The sequence below is a fragment of the Globicephala melas genome, chromosome 1 (assembly GCF_963455315.2).
Source record: "Globicephala melas chromosome 1, mGloMel1.2, whole genome shotgun sequence".
NCBI classification, from domain to species: Eukaryota; Metazoa; Chordata; class Mammalia; order Artiodactyla; family Delphinidae; genus Globicephala; species Globicephala melas.
In genome coordinates, this window is record NC_083314.1 from 135454060 (window position 1) to 135475345 (window position 21286).

General features: G+C 36.1%; 1 protein-coding gene across 7 annotated transcripts in view; it reads left to right on the top strand.

Annotated features, from left to right (window-relative positions):
• Positions 1–21286, top strand: part of TM2D1 (TM2 domain containing 1) — a 150420-nt gene that overhangs the window by 3105 nt on the left and 126029 nt on the right. For all 7 annotated transcript variants that reach the window (XR_011377284.1, XR_009565180.1, XM_060304943.1 and 4 more), the window contains exons 3-4: positions 9028–9136; positions 19099–19190. Coding sequence is in view for 5 of the 7 variants with exons in the window: in XM_060304943.1 (XP_060160926.1) it covers positions 9028–9136; positions 19099–19190 (201 nt within the window). In the remaining 2 variants the exon portion in view is untranslated. The remainder of the gene's footprint in view (positions 1–9027; positions 9137–19098; positions 19191–21286) is intronic.

The window sequence follows — 21286 nt, forward strand, 5'->3', positions numbered from 1 at the left end:
ATTTGTATATATTTTTAAAAGATGTCCCTTCTCTTTTTTATTCCTTTATATTTTGACACACTGTTAGCCCCATTCTATTCAGCAGAGATATTTGAAAGTAAATTGTGTTAAACTTTTATAACAGACGTTTTGCTACTATTCTGGAGTAATGAAATTTTATCATATAAACAGTAATAGGTTATATATATGATTTTTATAGTAAATATTGCTCAATATATGTACATTTATTTAATTAAGATGTGTTAGACTTAAAGGAACTTTGCACGGAATCCCCTCCTTTTTAAATTGCTTTATAAGTATATTCTGATTTGCCTGTGTTACAGTTCAGTCTTTTATATTGTGCTCTCAGAATACAGAGAATAGTGTTAACATACATAAAGAACAATGAGCTTTCAGATATTCAACCACGTATATGAAATATGTTGGAAATCTGTGAATACTATTGTGACTGAGGTCACTTTAAACTAGGAATCAGGCAGCCAGCCATCTCAAAAAAGCCTTTTCTAGTCTGCAGAATTCTTTGTACGTATGAGGATTTTGAAGGAAATTATACAACTAAAAAGAATAGTTTCTGACCAAAAAGAGCTCTGCCCTCCAGTTAGGTGTCTCTTTTGTAAAATAAGTTTGAATCCACTTAAGTAATTATTGCTAAATAAGTTTATAAACAACTACAAAATCAAATGATCAGACTGCTAGGAAGTATAAAAGGACTTGGAGGTGTTATGGTCACGTTGTGACCTGTCAGGTAAGTTATCATAGATGATGTAAGTGGAGAGCTGCAGAAAAATAAAAGGAAGGCTTTCTATGTACAGGAATGGTATGGTTATTCATTTGGAGAGAATAAACCATAAGTGCCTAACAATCTGGAAACACACATAAAATGTTATAAATTAATAAATAAATGACTTTAGATTATTATTATGACTTTAAAAAGAAAATAAAGTTTCGGAGACAAATATGAGTTACAGGGCTTCTGCATGTGGATTATAATTTATGCATGACCCAGAAGTGTTCAGCCAAGATCTGGGATAGGTTCTACCAGCCCATCCCTCATGAGGCTATGTCTGTCCACAGGATGCTTCTTTTAATTGTCCTTTTTAAAACACGCAAGACGAGTGGAGTGGCTGTGGTGAGTCACTTCTGAGTGCTGATCAGAGAGGACATCAAAATAACCCTTGAAACATGCTTTTTGGTCCTGACGTAGGAATATATTAGAGTTGTGAAAAGTGTGATCTCTCTCGTTTCTCGAGCCAAAATTTTTCTTCTGTTTTTTTGAGTATATGAAGGACTATTGCAGAATCCTCAAACTAAGTTTAATTTTCTTAAACTATACTTTTTAATAAGGAATGAGTGGGTGGAGTGTTTTACGGAGAGGGGAGTTTGGAGGTAGAGAGTAAGAATTGGGACCAAAGGCAAAGGAGATTCAACTATGACAATAAACTGTGTGGTCTTAAAATGGTTACCAGTTAGCCCAACCAGTTAACACGCATCTTTATTTATTCAGAAATTATTTGTAATAGTTTAATAATTAAATTAAAATAAGTAAATGGATCAAAACAGCTAACAGTGAACATTTGTATTATAAACTATTTATTATTGAGAAATTTATTTATTGAGAAGTTATTATATGGCAGGCTTCTGCTAAATGGTATAGATGATACATAAAAGAAGACAATCTCTGCCCTCAAGGAGTGTTCTGTCTAGAACATATATATACATAAAGACATACATAAGCAAGTGTTTTTAATTCTCTGAGTAGTGAAATACAAAAGTATTTAAACTCCATTTCCAGAAATTTTGCTCTGGTCCTTTGGCAGAAGGTCTTTTTCATTTAGATGTTATTGAAGTATATGTACAGAAGAGTACACTTAAATATAACTCAAATAAACTTTCACAAACTGAACACACCTGTGAATGCTTCCAGATTAAGAGACAACCTTATCAACATGCTAGGACTCTGCCCCATGCTCTCTTATAGCCACTACCCTGCCTTAATGATAATTATTATCCTAACTTCTAATAGCATAAATTAGTTATGCAAAGGGTGTGTTATTTTTAAACTTTTTATTTGGAGATAATTTCAAGCTTACAGAAAAATTGCAAGAATAGTACAAAGAACACCCATACACCCTCTCCCCAGATTCACCCATTGTTAAACATTATCCTTCTGGCTTTATCATTGTGCACTCATGCATGCTCTCTGTCTCTCTCTGAATTTGTGTATATATGTTTTGTCCCTAAATATGTTTGTGTGTGTTTTCTAAGAATAGAGATATTCTCTTGACATAACCACAGTTCAGTTGTAAAACTTGAGTAAATTCAGTGTTAATGCACATACTTTACCATCCACATTCTGATTTTGTCAAATAACCCAAATAAAGCCTTTATAGCATTTTCCCCCAGTACAGGATCCCAAGATCAGGTTTTGCCTTTAGTTTTCCTTAACTTGGAATATTTCCACAGCTTTGTCTTTCATGATACTGACAAGTTTGAAGACTACAGTCCCCTTTATTTTAATAGAATATTCCTCATTTGGGATTGTCTGATATTTCCTTACAACTAGATTTAGGTTCTGCATCCCAGGATGGAAAATTACATAAATGATGGCGTGTCCTCTGCATCTCACAGCTGAGGGACGTGATATCCATCTGCCTCTCATTGATGATGTTAAGTGTTGATCACTCAGTCTTTTCAGTTAAATATTTTTTCCTTTGCAACTAATAAACAGTCTTTGGGGAGACTCATTTAGACTATGCAAATATCCTATCCCTCATCAAAAATTTCCCCTAGACTTTCCCCTAGACTAGCATCCATGATGATTCTAGCCCAAATCATTTTTTTTTTTTTTTGGCTGTGCCGCAAGGCATGCAGGATCTTAGTTCCCTGACCAGGAGTTGAACCCATGCCCCCTGCAGTGGAAGCACGGAGTTTTAACCACTGGACCGCCAAGGAAGTCCTCCGAATCATTCTTTACTCTGATAGTTGCAAAATGATGATTTTCCAACTCCAGCACTTCCAGAGGAGAGGTGTCTTTTAACAGTAGAAATATGAAGATAGGGTTGGCTCTTACCAGCTTTATCTTTTGCTTTCACCCAAATTCTAGATTGACACATTTAATTATCCGGTGATTATGCAGTATAACCTGTTACAGAAATCATAAATAAAAGAGTCTGACCCTCTTATATGACAGATCAGATCAGAGTGCAGAGGCATGATGTTAACTGGAGTAGGGTCCCAAACCACCTCCTCTCTAGGTCAGTCCATTTTACTGTGATGAAACTTCATTGATTATTTTATTTCTAGTTTAGCTTTTTTGTATTTAAAAAACAGTGCTGCTTTTTATAATTGAGAAATAACAGTGTACCATGCTTAAATTGATGCCATCTAAATCCTAGACATTAGCCAGAGCCAAACATTTTGCAAGAAAACTGCAAATGGAATAGTTTTCAAGCTTCTGGCATGTTGCTTAATTTTGTCAACTAGTTAACATTTATTGGTAACTGGCTTCCTTAATCTCATCATATTGATTTATTTTTGTTTGTTCCTGCTATCAGTGTAAGCATGGCATTATCATGGTGTAATGAAAAGAGTACTGATTAAAAGTGATGAGTTAGTCTAGGACTTGTAGAATATTACCTATTTATGACACTTCGGTGAGCTCATTTAATTTCTTGGCACCTCAGTTTTTCTGTTTGCAAAAGGAAGAAAAGAAAAGAGCATATTACTAGTTCTGCCTACTTAATAGTTTTTTAAATAAATAAGGGTCGGGCTTCCCTGGTGGCGCAGTGGTTAAGAGTCCGCCTGCCAATGCAGGGGACACGGGTTCAAGTCCTGGTTCGGGAAGATCCCACATGCCGCGGAGCAGCTAAGTCCGTGTGCCACAACTACTGAGCCTGTGCTCTAGAGCCTGCAAGCCACAACTACTAAGCCCACATGCCACAATTACTGAAGCCCGCGCCCACCTAGAGCCCACTCACCACAACAAAGAGCAGCCCTTACTCGCCGCAACTAGAGAAAGCCCACACACAGCAACGAAGACCCAACGCAGCCGGGAAGGAAGGAAGGACTCCTTTAAAAAAAATAAAATAAGTGTCAAATGAAGTCATTATAAAATATGTAAAAATGAATAAATTCTAGGGTTGTAGGCATCTATTGAATAGATTAATTTCATTTCACAAAATCTATTAAATTTACAGCCACTCACGTGTTATATTCATTCCTCACGTCAGGTTCATTCTCTTAGTCTTCTCAGTGTTGAAGTTCTCTAATTTCCTAGAGTAAGGAAGTTGAACACTTTCTCTAGCCAAGCATCATGCTTTACATACCATATGCTTTTAATATGTGTATAATAGCATTACAAGGGTCTTATCCCATTTCACAGATTACAAAACAAGGTTCAATGAGGTTTTGTAACTTGCCCAGAAGAACATACTAGTTAAGTGACAGAGTTTGGACTTAAGCACAGATTTGTCCCATTCTAAAGTATTGCTTTTTGGAGTTTTCTATCAGTTGAAACAAATCAGATCAGTCTCAATGTTGCTCTTTAATATTTTCTCACGTTATCTCGCTATACTGGGAGCGACAGCTCATCCATCCTCATTAAAGTACGTAATTTTCATCCCTTGAAATAATTAGCTCATACTTCTGTCAAACTTCTCCAGAATTATTGTAGCAATGTGGTTTCCCCTTCACTCTGGTACTTCCACTATTTGTATCTTTCCTGAGGTTCTAAGCCTAGATCCTTGGGCATTTTTCTCTCCTTTATCTGTCTTATTAAATACAAAGCAGCTCATATTGAATACAAATCATTTCTTATATTAGAAATGATACAATAGCATTGAAAGCTAAAATTGTCAAAATATAGGAGTTTGAACAATTAATAGTATCCAACCAAAAAATAGGTATGATTTCTTAGTTTTTAATATTTTTATAAAGCATTTTTACAACTCACCTATAAATGTTTGATCTTCCAAATTTTGTACAGGAACCTGTAATCTCAAAAAATATTATATTTCTGTTAGGCAAGGTATATTGGACAATAACCCCAATGGGAATCATAGTGTTTTGTATTGCAACTATCTCTTTAAGATCTAATTTTAGATAGTCTGCAGGAAGATCTAACAAGGCTATAAGGCAGGAAAGTGACAGCTTCAAACTGAACAAGTACAAGGTAGTAATACATTTAGAGGAAAATTACCCAAAATTTAGTAATAGAATTCTGTTTTATTGCACAGTTTTCCAATCTAGAACTTACTACTTTGAGGATTTGAAAAAAAATTAAAGGTGTTATTTGAAGAAAAACTTGCGTCTATCTATAGATCTTCCTGCAGGTCACTTCTTTGTGGAGGTGGAGTGGTCCTCACCAAGGCAAAAAACTTTAATTTTTTAAACCAGACATTGCTTTGACTTATTTACATGCCTGATGCCTTAACTGGAGTACATGTACTCCTGGGGGTGGACAAAGCTTTCCAAGAGGTAAACAGATATAGATGAATAAGTTTTCTAGGGCTGTTAGTAATAGTGTTACAAACTGGATGGCCTAAAACAGTAGATGTTTACTGTCTCTGGAGGCTAGAAGTCTGAAATCAAGGTGTTGGCAAGGCCATGTTCCCTCTCAAACTCTGGGTAGAATTTTTTGTTTCCTCTTTTGAGCTGCTAGGGGTGGCTGGCAATCCTTGGCAGTCCTCGGATTGTAACCTAATCAGTCCTAGTTTCTCTCTCTCTTTTTTTTTTTTTTTTTTGGCCATGCTGCATAGCTTGTGAGATCTTAGTTCCCGACCAGTGATTGAACCTGGGCGCTCGGCAGTGAAAGCCTCGAGTCCTAACCACTGGACCACCAGGGAATGCCCCACATTAGTCTAATCTCTGCTTCTGTCTTCACATTGCATTCTGCCTGTATGTCTTCACATCATCTTCTCCCTGTGTATGTTCAGTTTTCCCTTTTTTAAGGATACCAGTCTTATTGCATTAGGGCCCACCCTAATGACCTCGTCTTAACTTGGTTAAATTTGCAAAGACTATTTCTAAGCAAGGTAACATTCTGAGGTACTGAGGGTTAGGACTTCAACATATCTTTTTGGAAGGGTACAATTCAGCCCACAATGTGTCTTTAAAATAATCAATTTCCAGATCCTCAGTTTTTATATGTGTATTTTTTCCTACAGTTGATGTAAAATTTCTGAATTTTAAAGAAGAGCCCTTTCACATTCTTGGTTGGATCATAGTGGCTATCAAATTGCTGTGGTATTTAGATTCCATTTTAAAGAATGCTATAATATTTCAATACTAAGGGCAGTATTTACAGTATGCTGGAAATAATATTTTTCCCAACAATTTAAACCCATGGTGAAAAATTTTAGAAGTCAAGTTAAAAATGTGTGAGGGAGTATATGGTTTTAAAAAGTTATTTTAGGGAGCGTGTGAGCCACATTTTTTGAAGACCACTGATCTACAGCAGTTTTTCAACCTTAGTACTATTAATGTTTGGGACTAGATAATTCTTTATTGTGAGAAGGCTGTCTTATGCATTGTAGGATGTTTAGGAGCATCCCTGGCCTCTACCCACTAGATGCCAGTAGCAGCTTCCCAGTAGTGACAACCAAAAATGTTTCCAGACGTTGCCAAATATCCCCTGGAAAGCAAAATTACTTTCCATCATTCCCTCATCATAGAAATAGAGCATACTGATCTCCTTTCAATTGGTAACATAGAATATATATTAGCATTTCAGACGTATGTTAATCTCGGTTTTGAGTTGTCTACTATATAGCTCCAGTCAAAAGCATGACCTAAGATGGCAGATTGAGAGATATAACTTAAGGGACATGATAATAATTCATTCACAAAAGTCAGTAAGTTTTATCTCTATATCAAGGCAGATGGCAAAACAACTACATATAAATCATGTGTTAACTTTTTCTCCATCTCTGTAGATCTTAACATTATAAGCTCTTGCTTATATCTGGAGTCAGTGTGAGAAATGGCTATGTGGAAAACTTTTCTCTATTCTAATAAAGTTCTAGTTGAGGACCTTCTCTATTACATTCTCTTACCCTTGTGTCATGAACCAAACCAAATTCCCACAGTGGTTTAGAGGTGAATTGGTATGCTTTCTTTCAGTTATATCACAGTAGCTCTGTAAAGCTTTTTGCCTTAACTACCAGGAACCTCTGAGCTACATTGGTGGTCGGTTATACTGTCTTCCCTTAGTTGTTTCCCAGTATAATTATTTCTTCACTCTCCCTCTTCCCTTAATCTTATTACTTTTTTTCTTGTTTAAATGGTTCTCAGTTGTATTGAACCTATCTATGCCTTTTAGCATAAGCACCTCCTTGTGTTGGAAATGTAAATACATTAAATAAATAAAGTTTATGGGACGGTATAGTTTGAACTATCAATAACACACAGAAGGGTGCAAAGTCATTATAGAGTTTTTTTCCTGGCCTCATTCTCTCAGTGTGCTACTCTGGCATAAAAAAAGGACAGTGATTTCTTGAAAATCTTAAGATAATTATAGACAGAAAATAAATACCATTTTTCTCTCATAATAAAACTCTGGAGTCTGTGGGGGTTTTTTTGTTTGTTTGTTTTAGACTATTAGACCAAGTTCTGTTTTCATTTTCTCAAAAAAAACCCCACTGTAATTATTGTTGCTAAACATAGAGATAAACATTTACTGAAACTAGCCTAAAAACATTAGTACCTTTTAGTCAGAAACAATGAAGGAGGAAAAGGCACTAACATTTATTGAATGCCTACTAAATGCTGGCCTTACACTAGGTATTTTGTATCACATTTAATCCCCACAATAGTCTTATTATGATCTTAGTGCTATTTTTATCTACAAGGAATCCAAGGTTCTGAAACAGGCAATGCACAGATAGGTCATTCTCATTCCAAAGTTCTAGCTCTTTCTTTTTTAAATAAATTTGTTTATTTTTGTCTGCGTCGGGTCTTTGTTGCTGCGCGTGGGCTTTCTCAGTTGCGGTGAGCGGGGGCTACTCTTCGTTGCAATACATGGTCTTCTCATTGCGGTGGCTTCTCTTGTTGCGGGGCATGGACTCTCAGCACACGGGCTATGGTAGTTGTGGCACGCGGGCCCAGCAGCTGTGGCTCGCGGGCTCTAGAGCACAGGCTCAGCAGTTGTGGCGCGTGGGCTTAGTTGCTCTGCGGCATGTGGGATCTTCCCGGACCAGGGGTTGAACCCGTGTCCCCTGCATTGGCAGGCGGATTCTTAACCACTGCGCCACCAGGGAAGTCCTCAGAGTTCTAGCTCTTTACATGATGTGCCATAAAGACTTCAGGACAGTGCCTGCCTAGCACATGGTAAGCTCTATAAGTGTTACTGCCTCGTATTATCATATCATTTGGGGTATGAATAAAGATCAAAATTACTAAATGCTGAGATAATACACTACATCAAATCCTAGAAGGAATAGAGAAACAAAAAACAAATTCTATACATTCAGAATAAATGAAAGTAATTTATTTAGAATAAAGAGGAATCAGTTTATTGTAGCCATCATCTATAAGAACTTTATAAACTGAAAATATAAAATCAGACTATGTTACATTTAATGAATTACCTAATGAGATACCAACAAAAATTCGAGAAGTATTCTTTATCCTAGAGATAAAGTAAAGCATAGTAATGTGCAATTCTTCCCTTGTTACCTTTGTCAGAGGCAGGAGATTGAACTTGATGGGTCATGCATCTAACTCAGTGTGGCACTTGTTATGCTTTTGTGTTCAGACTACTCTATCATATTATCTGTATCTTTTTTTGTTTTTATTTTTTTATCTGTATCTTATCTTGTACATGAGTGTGTGTGTGTGTGTATATATATATATATATGTATATAAAATGTAGCTTTTCCTATCTAAATTAAAGTATATCATGTTATATTGGAGGTGGTTTGTTTTAACATTATATTTTCTTGTGTGTATTGCTAGCCTTAGGAAAAAACATAATTACATACTTTTCCACAAGAAAAAAAATAATGGATTTTTGCTTTTTTCTGCCTTTAGTTCCATGTTTTCCAGCACCTAACATAACTTGTAAGGATTCTGGTGGCAATGAAACACATTTTACTGGAAACGAAATTGGTTTTCTCAAGCCCATATCTTGCCGAAATGTGTAAGTACCTACCTTACTGAAGCTAAATTTTCAGATTACTTGCCTATGTTGTATCTTGACTGAATGGAGTGAAGAGGAAAAGAGTTAATTTGTAAGGAGAATCCTGCACTAATATAATTTATACCTTTTTGCTTTTGTCAGAAAATCTCTATTTTAAGTGTGCATATCGTTATATATATATGCAGTTTACCAACCAAGTAAAGCTCAGTAATTCACTATGTGGGATAAATAGAATGAATGGCTTCATGCCATGTCAGTTCAGCCAGTTTTTGCTACCAAATGGCTTATGAAAAAATTCTGTTTTCAAAATTTGGGGGCTTTCTCAAGTGCAAATAAGGGATTGTGTACCTATAGTATTAAAAGAATGCTAATTAGTAATCATTTGCATTTTGAAACTTGGTTTCATTATTTGTAATAGGTTTGGATGATAAATGGTAATGTTAAACAGAATTCAAAAGTTAGTTTGGTATATTAAGACAAATAGTTTTATTTTGTTGGGAGTATTGTTTGTTTAAAGGACTTTTAAGTTTGCTATTTGTTTTTGCTCCAGTAAAGCTAACAGTTTATTCTTATGTTAATGCTTTGTCCTGAAAACATGATTTAATTTTACCCATTTTTGTTAATTGTTGGCATTCTATTTTTATCTTTTACTGTACGTTGTTGCATTTTATATGATGGCACCTATTCTGCAGTTATATCAAAAAACAACCACTATTTGACTGTTTCTGCAAGTTCTATTAGAATTCTTAGAAATTACTATTAGAGTCTTTTTTTTTTTTTTTTTGACCCTACTTCACTGAGTTAATGAGGGGCTTTAGATTCTTTCTTGCTGTGTAATCCAATCACTTTAAGCTTCTTGGGTTCCAAGATTGCTCATAAGTAAAGTAAAAATTGTTAAAGGGAATTATTTCCAAAGTACTTAGATATGGTTTAGTCAGTTTTTAGATTTATAGATTGATGTTTCCAAATGACAAATAATTTGTTAAGTGTTGGTCCAAGGTTATAATACAACAACTAAGAAAATCATCCATTAAGAACAGCTAACCATTCAGGTTGGACGTTGCAGGTTCATATTACCTATAATGGTCATACCACAATGATCTGCCACTTAATTTCCAAATCAACTCTGCTTTTCCTTTTACTGTCTCTGAGTAGTTAGGCTCAATGCAAGTGAGCTGTACTAATCATGCTCACAAGACATTGATTTCAATTGTGATAGGAAATATAACTATCAAGGAAACTAGATACTCCAAGTCTACTGGCCAACTTATTCCCCTCCTGTAGTAAAGTCTACAGTTCCAAAATAGAATTTGCTTGATGAGCATTGAATCAGAACAAGGGGAGTTAGATTGATGGATAATTTTAATAAGTCACAAAAGTAACATAACCTGATGTATCACTTTCCTTTATCAGGATATTCAGTACATGCCTACCAAACAGCCAGCTGCTAGTTAGCTACTGAGTAAAGACTCACTGACAAATTCTTAATTCATTGAGTGTCCCTTTTCCAGTTTACATATTTTCCTTCTCCTGTAGGCATATCCTTTTATAATATTGATACTTGACTAGAACTCCATCTCAGTATTGCAGATATAGCCATTCTATAATGTATTCTTCAGCAACTGAAGTCTAAACTATGTCTGATTGGTTACCAAGTCACACACCTATTTATACTGGCCATCTGCATTAGTTGGAGCAGCCTGTTGTAACAAATGTCTTAAGAATTTCAGTGACTTAACACAGTAAAAGTTATTTCTCACTCACATCATAGTCCAATTTGTGTTGCCTTGGGGGTCTGGATGGGGTGAAGGGAGTGGTAGTTGCTCCATGCAGTCATGCGGGCTCTTGTGCTTTCATCTTGTAGCTTTGCTTCCTCTAGTCCTTAGAGTCCTTTCCATTCAGCCAGCAGATGGAAAGTGGAGAAAAAAACCCTGCAGGAATGTTTTATTGGCCAGACATAAAATGATGGCATACATCACTTCTGTCCTCATTCCATTGGCCAAAACTCAGTGATGGCTGCACTTAACTGCAAAGTTAGCTACAGTAAACAAAGGCATATCTCAGAGATATCGTGAGTTTGGTTGCAGACCAGTGCAATAAAGCAAGTCACATGAATCATTTGGTTTCCCTGTGTACATAAAAGTTATGTTTATACTATATGTAGTCTATTAAGTGTGCGATAGCATTGTGTCTAAGAAAACCATACCTTAATTTTAAAATAATGCTGTTGGAAAAATGGTGCCGATAGACTTGCTTGATGCAGGGTTGCCACAAACCTTCAACTTGTAAAAAACACAGTTTATCTGTAAAGCACAATAATGCAAAGCACACCAAACAAGGTCTGCCTGTTGTTTCGTTGTATGTACATGAGAAAAAGAGAAATGATTTGGTAAACAATTAGACAGATCTCTTCTACACCACCAGTTTTTAGATTATCCTTTAGGGTGATTTATTTATGTAGGTAACTGCTTTTCTGATTTCATTCCCCTTACCAGCCAAGATTTTTGAGAGGCTTGTTTCTATAATATTTATCTTTTATGAATTTTTCAGTCTAATGCAGTATGGCTTTTGGCCATACTGAAATTCGCTAGCCATCTTTGTTGCTATATCAAATGGATATTTATAGTCCATATCTTAATCCTTCTACAGCATTTGGCATTCCCTTTTCTTAAAATACTTTCTTTCCTTAACTTCCAGTATAAAACACACTTCTATTTCTTTTGATTCCTATTCCTTTCCTTCTTCCTTAAATCTTGATATTCCCAAGATTATGTCCTTGGTCCTTTTCTCTGCTTCATTCATCCACCCCTTTGGTTTCTCTCACCATCTTTATATAAAGGTCCTTTCCTTCAAATCATTTCCTCCTTTGTATTAGTGAATGCAGCTGTTTTACCCAGTTTCTTAAGCAGAAACTTTTGGAGTCATTCTCCTATTCTCTCATTCCCCACATTTCTTCTGGCTGCTTCTGCCTTCTTAGTATTTCCTAATTTTGTTTCCTTTTCTCTCCCACTGCTACTATCCAGTAGGTTATAGCTTGAGTTTCTACAAAGTCTCCCAATTTATTTCTCTACTTCTAGTCTGGTGACCCATTGCAATGTAGAAGGGGCACTACTGCCCTCAGTGTAAAATCTGACGTTCTTATAATATTAGATGCATAGACAGAATCTCTGGGTTGTTTACCATCTTCCCTAACTCCCTGAAAATGTCCTGATTGTGAGTCAATGCAAAAAACAGGATCGTAAGCAGGAGACTGACATAATCAGATTTGACTTTAAAATGATAACTCCAGCTACCTTTTTATTTCTTTACTCCTCTTTGCAGCAACTCCTTGAAAGAGTTATCTAATACTTCTTTTCTTTAATTTTGTCCAACCTTTTTTTTTAATTGAGTTAACATAGGTTTGTAACATATAAGTTTCATGTGTACATTATAATTCAACTTCTGTATACACTGCAGGGTGCTTCTCACCACATCTAGTTTCCATCCATCATCATACAATTGATCCCTTTTACCCATTTCGCCTACCTCCCACCCCCCTTCACCTCTGTGTCTACCAGTCTGTTCTCAGTTTCTATGTGTTTGTTTTTGTTATTTTTTTGTTGTTCATTTACTTTTTTTTTATATTCCACATATGAGTGAAATCATATGGTATTTGTCATATTTGTCTTTTTCCATCTGACTTATTTCACTTAGCACATGGCACTTAGCACATAGACCTCAAGGTCTATGCATGTTGTCACAAGTAGTAAGATTTTGTCTTTTTTTTTTTAATGGCTGACTAGTATTCTTGTATATATATACACCATATCTTTATCCACTCAGTCATTGGTGGGCACTTAGGTTGTTTCCATATCTTGGCTATTGTTAATAATGCTGCAGTGAACATTGGGATGCATATATCTTTTTGAATTAATGTTTTCTTATTCTTTGGATAAATACCCAGAAGTGGAATAGCTGGATCATATGGTAGTTTTCTCCATACTGTTTTTCTTTTCTTTTCTTTTTTAAAAATAAATAAATTTATTTATTTATTTACTTTTGGCTGTGTTGGGTGTTCATTGCTGCACGGGCTTTTTCTAGTTGTGGCGAGCAGGGGCTACTCTTCATTGCGGTGCATGGGCTTCTCATTGCGGTGGCTTCTCTTGTTGTGAAGCACAGGCTCTAAGTGCATGGGCTTCAGTAGTCGTGGCACGCGGGCTCAGTAGTTGTGGCTCACGAGCTCAGTAGTTGTGGCTCGCAGGCTCTAGAGTGCAGGCTCAGTAGTTGTGGCACATGGGCTTAGTTGCTCCGCGGCATGTGGGATCTTCCCAGACCAGCATTGGCAGGCAGATTCTTAACCACTGCACCACCAGGGAAGTCCATCCATACTGTTTTTCATAGTGGCTGCTCTAATTTACATTTCCACCAACAATATATGAGGGTTCCCTTTTCTCCACATCCTCTCCAACATCTTGTCTTTTCTTGTTTTTATGATAATAGCCATTCTAATGTGTGAGGTGATATCTCATTGTGGTTTTAATTTCCATCTCTCTGATGATTGAACATCTTTTCCTGTGCCTGTTGGCCATGTCTTAAATGGAAAAATGTCTGTTTAGATCCTCTGTCCATTTTTTAATCAGGTTGTTTGTTTTGTTTTTATTGAGTTGTATGATAGGAATTGCACTGAATCTGTAAATTGCTTTAGGTAATGTGTATTTTAACAATGTTAATTCTTCCAATCCATGAGCATGGGATATTTTTACATTTCTTTGTGTTTTCTTCAATTTATTTCAATAATGTCTTACAGTTTTTAGTATACAGGTCTTTCATCTCCTTGGTTAAACTTATTCCTAGGTATTTTATTATTTTTGTTGCAATTATAAATAGGATTGTTTTCTTAATTTCTTTTTCTGCTAGTTTGTTAGTGTATAGAAACACAACAGATTTTTGCATATTGATTTTTTTACCCTGCTGTTTTACTGTATTTGTTTATTATTTCTAATAGTTTTTGATGGAGTCTTTAGGGTTTTCTATATATAAAATTATGTCATCCACAAATAGTGACAGTTTTACTTCTTTCTTGCCTTTTATTTCTTTTTCTTGCCTAATTACTCTGGCTAGGACTTCCAATATTATGTTGAATAAGAGTGATGAGAGTGGGCATCCTTGTCTTGTTCCTGATCTTAAAGGGATAGCTTTCAATTTGTCACTGTTGAATATGATGATAGCTGTGGGTTTGTTACATATGGCCTTTACTATGTAGAGGTACATTCCTTCTGTACTCATTTTATTGAAAGTTTTTATCATAAATGGATTTTGAATCTTGTCAAATGTTTTTCTGAGTCTTTTGAGGTGATCATATGGTTTTTATTCATTTTGTTAATATGGTGTGTCACATTGATTTGTGGATGAATCATCCTTGCATCCCTGCAATAAATCCCATTTGATTATGGCGTATAATCCTTTTAATGTATTGTTGTATTTGGTTTACTAATATTTTGTTAGGGATGTTTGCATCTATGTTCATCAGAGATATTGGGTTGTAATTTTCTCCTCTTGTGGTGTCCTTGTCTGGTTTTGGTAATGCTGGTTTTGCAAAATAAGTTAGGAAGCATCCCCTCCTCTTCAGTTTTTTGAAAGAGGTTGAGAAAGATAGGTATTAAATCTTCGAATGTTTGGTAGAATTCACCAGTGAAGCCATCTGGTCCTGGACTTTTGTTTTGGGGGAGGTTTTTGGTTAATGTTTCATCTCTTTACTAGTGATAGGTCTATTCAGATTTTCTATTTCTTACTGATTCAGTCTTGGAAAGTGGTATGATTCTAAGAATTTATCCATTTCTTCTAAGTTGTCCAATTTACTGGCATACAGCCATTCATAATAGTCACTTATAATCCTTCATGTTTCTTTGGTATCCATTGTAACTTCTCCTCTTTCATTTCTGATTTTATTTATCTGAGTTGTCTTTTTTTTTGTTGTGAGTCTAGCTAAAGGTTTGTCAACTTTGTTTATCTTTTCAGAGAACCAACTCTTAGTTTCATTGATCTTTCTATCTTTTCTGTTTTCTTTTTAGTCTCTATTTCATTTATTTCCACTCTGATTTTTATGTTTTCCTTCCTTCTGCTGACTTTGGGCTTTGTTTTTTCTCCTTTTTCTAGTTACTTTAGGTGTATGGTTACATTATTTGTGGTGTTTCTTGAGGTAGACCTGTATTTCTATAAACTGTCCTGTTAGTACTGATTTTGCAGTGTGTTTCCCTTAGATTTTCAGTATGTCATATTTTCATTTTCATTTCTCTTCAGGTACTTCTAAAATTTCTCCTTTAATTTTTTTCATTGATGCATTAGTTATTCAGTAGCATGTTGTTTAGTTTCCACATGTTTGTGATTTCTCCAGCTTTCTTCTTATAATTGATTTCTAGTTTCATACCATTGTGGTCAGAAAAGATGCTTGATATGATTTCAGTTTTCTTAAACTTATTGAGACTTGTTTTGTGTCCCAGCATATGGTTTATCCTTGAGAACATTCTGTGTGCACTTAAGTATGTGTATTCTGCAGATTTTGAATGGAATATTCTGTATACATACATCTGTTATTAAGTCTCTTTGGTCTAGTGTTTCATTTAAGACCGACTTTTCCTTCTTCTCTTTCTGTCTAGATGATCTGTCTGTTGATGTACAGGGGGTGTTAAAGTTCTTATTCTGTTGCTGTCAGTTTCTCCCTTTAGGTCTGTTAATAACGCTTTATATATATTTTGGTGCTATTTTGTTAGGTGCATATATATTAATAAATGTTATATCTTCTTGATGGGTTGTACCCTTTATCATTAGTATATAATGTCCATCCTTGCCTCTTATTAACTTTTTTGGTTTGAAGTCTGTTTTGTCTGATATGAGTATGGCTACACCTGCTTTCTTTTGGCTGCCATTTGCTTAGAGTATCATTTTACAGCCCTTTACTTTGCACTTAATATTTATCTTTAGAACTGAGATGTGTCTCCTGGAGGCAGCATATAGTTGGGTCTTATTTTTTAATCCATCCAGCCACTCTGTGTCTTTTGATTGGTGAATTCAATCCATTTACATTTACTGTGATTTTTTTTTTTTTGGCCACACCCTGCAGCATGTGTGATCTTAGTTCCCCAACCTGGGATCAAACCCATGCCCCCTGAAGTGGAAACGTGGAGTCTTAACCACTGGACCACCAGGAAAGTCCCCATTTAGTGTGATTATTGATATATGAGGACTTGGTATTGACATTTTATCTTTTCTCTTCTGGTTGTTCTATAGTTCCATTGTTTCTTTTTCCTTGCATTTCTGTCTGCTGTTTTAGTTTGGTGGTTTTCTATGATGTTTTTCTTAGTTTTCTCTTTTTTTATGTTTTGTGTCTCTGCACTAGATTTTTGTTTTGTTATCATGAGGTATGTATAAATGTTTTAAATTTAAAATAGTCCTTTTTCTGCTGGTAGTATCTTATCCTAATATGCCTCTACAGGTTTCATCCTTTTCCTCTTCTCCTTTTATGTTTTTGTTGTCACAAGTATGTCTCAACACAAAATGCTGTGAGTTTGTTACCAAATTGACATAGCTGTAGTTATTTTTAGTGCTTTTTTTTCCCACCCTTTAACCTTTGCTGTAATTGTTTAACAACCTATTCTGATATACAGTTGCAATTTTCTGATTCTGTCTATTTATTACCTTACTCAGTGTTTTGTGTACTTTTGCCTTTTCATTTCAGGTAGAAGAGCTGCTTTCAACATTTCTTGTTAGGCAGGTGTAGTGGTGATAAACTCCTCAACTTTTGTTTGTCTGGGAATGCCTTTATTTCTCCTTTCTGTCTGAATGATACCTTTGCTGTATAGAGTATTCTTGGCTGACAGTTTTAATCTTTCAATATTCTGAGTTTGTCATTCAACTCTCTTCTGGCCTGTAGAGTTTCTGCTGAGAAATCTGCTGATAGCCTCATGTGGGTACCTTTGTAGGTTATTGTCTTCTTCTTTTTCTTTTTTTTTTTCCTGGCTGCCTGTAAAATTCTTTCTTTGTCATTGACTTTTGACAATTTTAATATAATGTGTCTTGGAGAAGCTCTTCCTGTTTTGAGATAAGTAGGTGTTCTATTAGCTTCATGGGCTCATATTTCTAGTTCCATTCCCAGATTTCGGAAGTTCTCAGCTATTATTTCCTTAAATAGGCTCTCTGTTCCCTTCTCCCTCTCTTTTCTTTCTGGGATACGCATTGTCCTTATGTTGCCTTTCTAATGGAGTTGGATAGTTCTTGTAGAGTTTCTTCAGTTAAAACAAAAATCTTAGCTCTCTCCTCTTTTACCTGAATCGTTTCTCAATTTCTGTCTTTGAGTTCGCTAATTCTCTCTTCCATGTGTTCTACTCTATTTCCAATGCTTTCTAATGCCATTCTTCATGTTGTTTATTGAGTTCTTCAGCTCCATAACTTCTGTTTGGATCTTTTTTAGAGTTTCTATCTCTTTGATAAAGTATTCCTTCTGTTCATTAATTTTATTCCTTAGTTCACTGAACCGTCTTTTCTGTTTTCTTATGTATAGCTTGTTGAGTTTCTTTCTGATACCTGTTTTGAATTCTCTGTCAGTTAGACCACAGTCTTCTGTGACTTTAGGTTCTGGAGAACTGTCATTTTCTTTTTCTGATACTGTGTTACTGTGTTTTTTCATAGTGCTTGGTGAGTTGTTCCTTTGCTGGCGCGTTTGAAGTAGTGAATACCTTTCTTATTTAGGTAAACCTTTATTTACTTTGATTCTAACAGTTCAACAGGTTGGTAATTAGAGTCCTTTCTTTTGTTTTTCAGTAGGTGGCGCTATAGCATAAGTTATAGCTTAGTTTATCTTACCTGAGTGCTTCTGGCTATATTTGAGAATTGGCACTTTCCACCCTCCATCACCTTTGCCAGAGATGTCGTCAGTGCCCTCATCATCACTGCTTGTTCCTCTGGGGTTACTGGTGCCTTGAGATGGCGGGTGCCTCTGCCATATGTGGGGTTACCTGGGTTGTGGGCACTGCTGTAGCGGTGAGGGAAGGGGGAATGGGGGGAAGGAGCCAGGTTTGGGTGTGCTGTGGGGGAGAGCAGAGTCACAGGTACCACTATGGCCCTTCCAGTCTTTCTTAAGCCTGTTCTGTTCTGTCTTTTACCCTCATCGTTACCAGAATTGCTCTTGCTGAGGTCACTAAAGATCTCCTCTTGGTTAAATTTAGTAGTAAATTCTCAGGCATTCTTACGTCATTCATCAGTCACATTTGGCACAGTTGATCACTCTGTTCTTAATACACTGTCTTCACTTGACTTTCCAAGATACCACACTCTTTTGGTTTTACTTTTTCCTCACTGTTAGCTCCTTCATGGTTTCTTCTCTGCTTGATATGGAAAGGTTTGTTGTACATTATTGTGACAATAGCTCACAAATGCTCCCCTACAGTCTATCTTCAGCACAGCAGCTAGAGTGATTATTTTAAAATCTAAATCAGATCACACTCCACACCTCTACTTACCTCTGCAGTAGCTTCACATATATCTCAGAGTAAAAGACAGAGTTTTTACTTAATGATGATATTCAAGGCCTTGTGTGATTTGCCTTCTTTGCCCCCTATTATCTCTCTGACCTCGTCTCTTACTATTCTTCCCCTCTCTTACTCCACTCCTGCTGCACTGTCAGGTATGCTGCCTTTGCAACAGCAATATTTTTGGCTGGAACACTCTTCCCTCAGAGGTATGGCATGGTTAAGTCACTTACTCTAGATTATAAGCTCTTTAGGCATCAGGGATCTTTGTCTCTTTTGTTCATTAATATATTCCAATAGCCTAAGATAGTGCCTGGCACTCAGTAGCCACCCAAAAGGCATTAATTGAGTGGATGAATGAACCAGTTAACAACTAATAATAATTAACAGTTTTATTTTCTAAAATGTTTACATGTTGGAAATATATGAATGTGACATTCATGTTCCAATTCTGTGCAGAAATGGCTATTCATACAAGGTGGCGGTTGCACTGTCTCTTTTTCTTGGATGGTTGGGAGCAGATCGATTTTACCTTGGATACCCTGCCTTGGGTGAGTATGTTTCATTTAAAAAAAATTCTTGTGAAACTTGTAGGTTAATGTACCTACTCTTATAGATTAAATCTCTGCATACTATTAATAGTTACAAGTTCCATGTAGCTGGAGTTGAAAGGTCAGTGTTCTTCTGTGAGTATAGAGCTAGCAATTAGCTCTGTAGTTAACTTGGATAAGAAATTGACTTTTCTTGTGTTTTCATCTTTATGAAAACACACACTCAAGATAGTATAGTCACTAATTAGAACAGTAGACTTGAGCTGTCATTACTAGTGCTGGGCACACAGTGGATGTTCAATAAATGTTTTATGAATAAATGCATATCTTTTCCTATCCCTCCAAAAAATGTTTGCCTTCTACCTGAACCTCTATAAGTGTTGATTTTGGAATAGAAACTACTTCTTTCAGGAGAAGTTGGTGTTGGAACTACAGCAGCCAGCATGAGCTAGTGTGGAGCCTGGTTATTACCCTTAGCATCCCTCCCCATACCTTCCTCCTAGCTATAATCTTTACATTTACCATAGTTGCTAATGCTTATGAAAACTACTTACATTTGATGATAGCTTTTGTTTAAATAATACTTTCACATGCCTGCCCTTATTTACGCCTGAAAACTCTCTGAGTTTATCATCCAGTTTAAATCTTCTCTAACAGGTAGGGAAATTGTCACCAGAGAGGTTAAGGGATTTACTGACTCTGGAGGCCTTGCTTTATACTGTAACATATTTGTTGTTATCATCACTGTTTCATGGATAGCGAAATTGTCATGAGATTCAGAGATTTACCCAAGGACACTCAGCTAGTGACCTGACTTTGAACCCAAATATTCTGGCTCAAGAGATCATGCTTTATTTACTATAGTACTTTGCTTCTGTATTAGCCCTTCACTGAGCAAATTTAAAGTTTCTGAATGCTCTGCTTTCTAGCTAGCAAAGCTAATCTTATTCTTTCCATGTTGCTACCCACCAGAGATCAAAGAGGAATTTTCACTGTGGGGTTGGTGGGAATTATATTTCTGTTAACCTTAACTGGAACTCAGTGTTATAAGGTCATAAATAGAAGTCATAGTTTAAAATACTATATACCTGAAATTTTTTCAGTTAACAAACATTTATTCAAAATTTACTTGCTGTTAAGTAAGTAATGAAGTTCTCTGGAAATAACGATGGAGATCACAGTTCATACTGGTTAGACGAAAATAAGTAATAAATGGTAGGCCAATTTGTGCTACAGCACTGTTACAGAAGTGTAGTAAAGTGCTATGAGAGCAGAGGAAAAAAGACTGATTTAGTCAGCCTTAGGATGTGAGGGAAAACTTGTTGGATGAGGGGACATTTGCACTAGGTTTTTAAGGATGAACAGATTAGAGATTTAGGGCATTACAGGGAACAGCATGTGCAAAAGCATAGGGTGTGAAAGAGCATATGTGCAGTGTTGAGAAAATGGTGGGTAATTTAGCCTATGGTGTAGGAAGAAACGTGGCAGAACATGAAAAGTGATTGCAGAGGTAGCCTGTGGTCAGATTATAAAAGGCTTTGAGAAAGAATTCCCTGGTAGTCTAGTGGTTAGGATTCGGCGATTTCATTGTTGTGGGCCCCGGTTCGATCCCTGGTCAGGGAACTAAGATCCCACAAGCCGTGCAGTGTGGCCAAAAAAAAAAAAAGGCTTTGAGTGTCTTGTTCTGGAGTTTGGACTTTACCCTTAAACATCAGAAGGCATAAAAGTTTTTAATCAGAGGAGTGTCATGGTCAGGTTTATATTTCAGGAAGATGATACTGGAGAAATTGTGGGAAATGGCTTAGAATGGAGAAAGACTGGTGGCAGAGGAAGCTAAAAAGAGATGGATGCAGTAGTCCTGGCCTGAGGGAAGGAGAAATACTATTTCTTTGAACAGTTTATTCTATGATGATTTTGAATAGTAAATATATTTTAAATATTTGGTTTAATGAGTGACTTTTTAGCTTCCTGTGATGTGTGTCAAATGAGCTGTCATGTCATATGGTCTAAGTTAATTTTTTTGACTTATTGCAGCACATAATAACATGTTGGTTTGTATATTATGATTTTCTTTTCCTACAAAATAAAACTCTAGG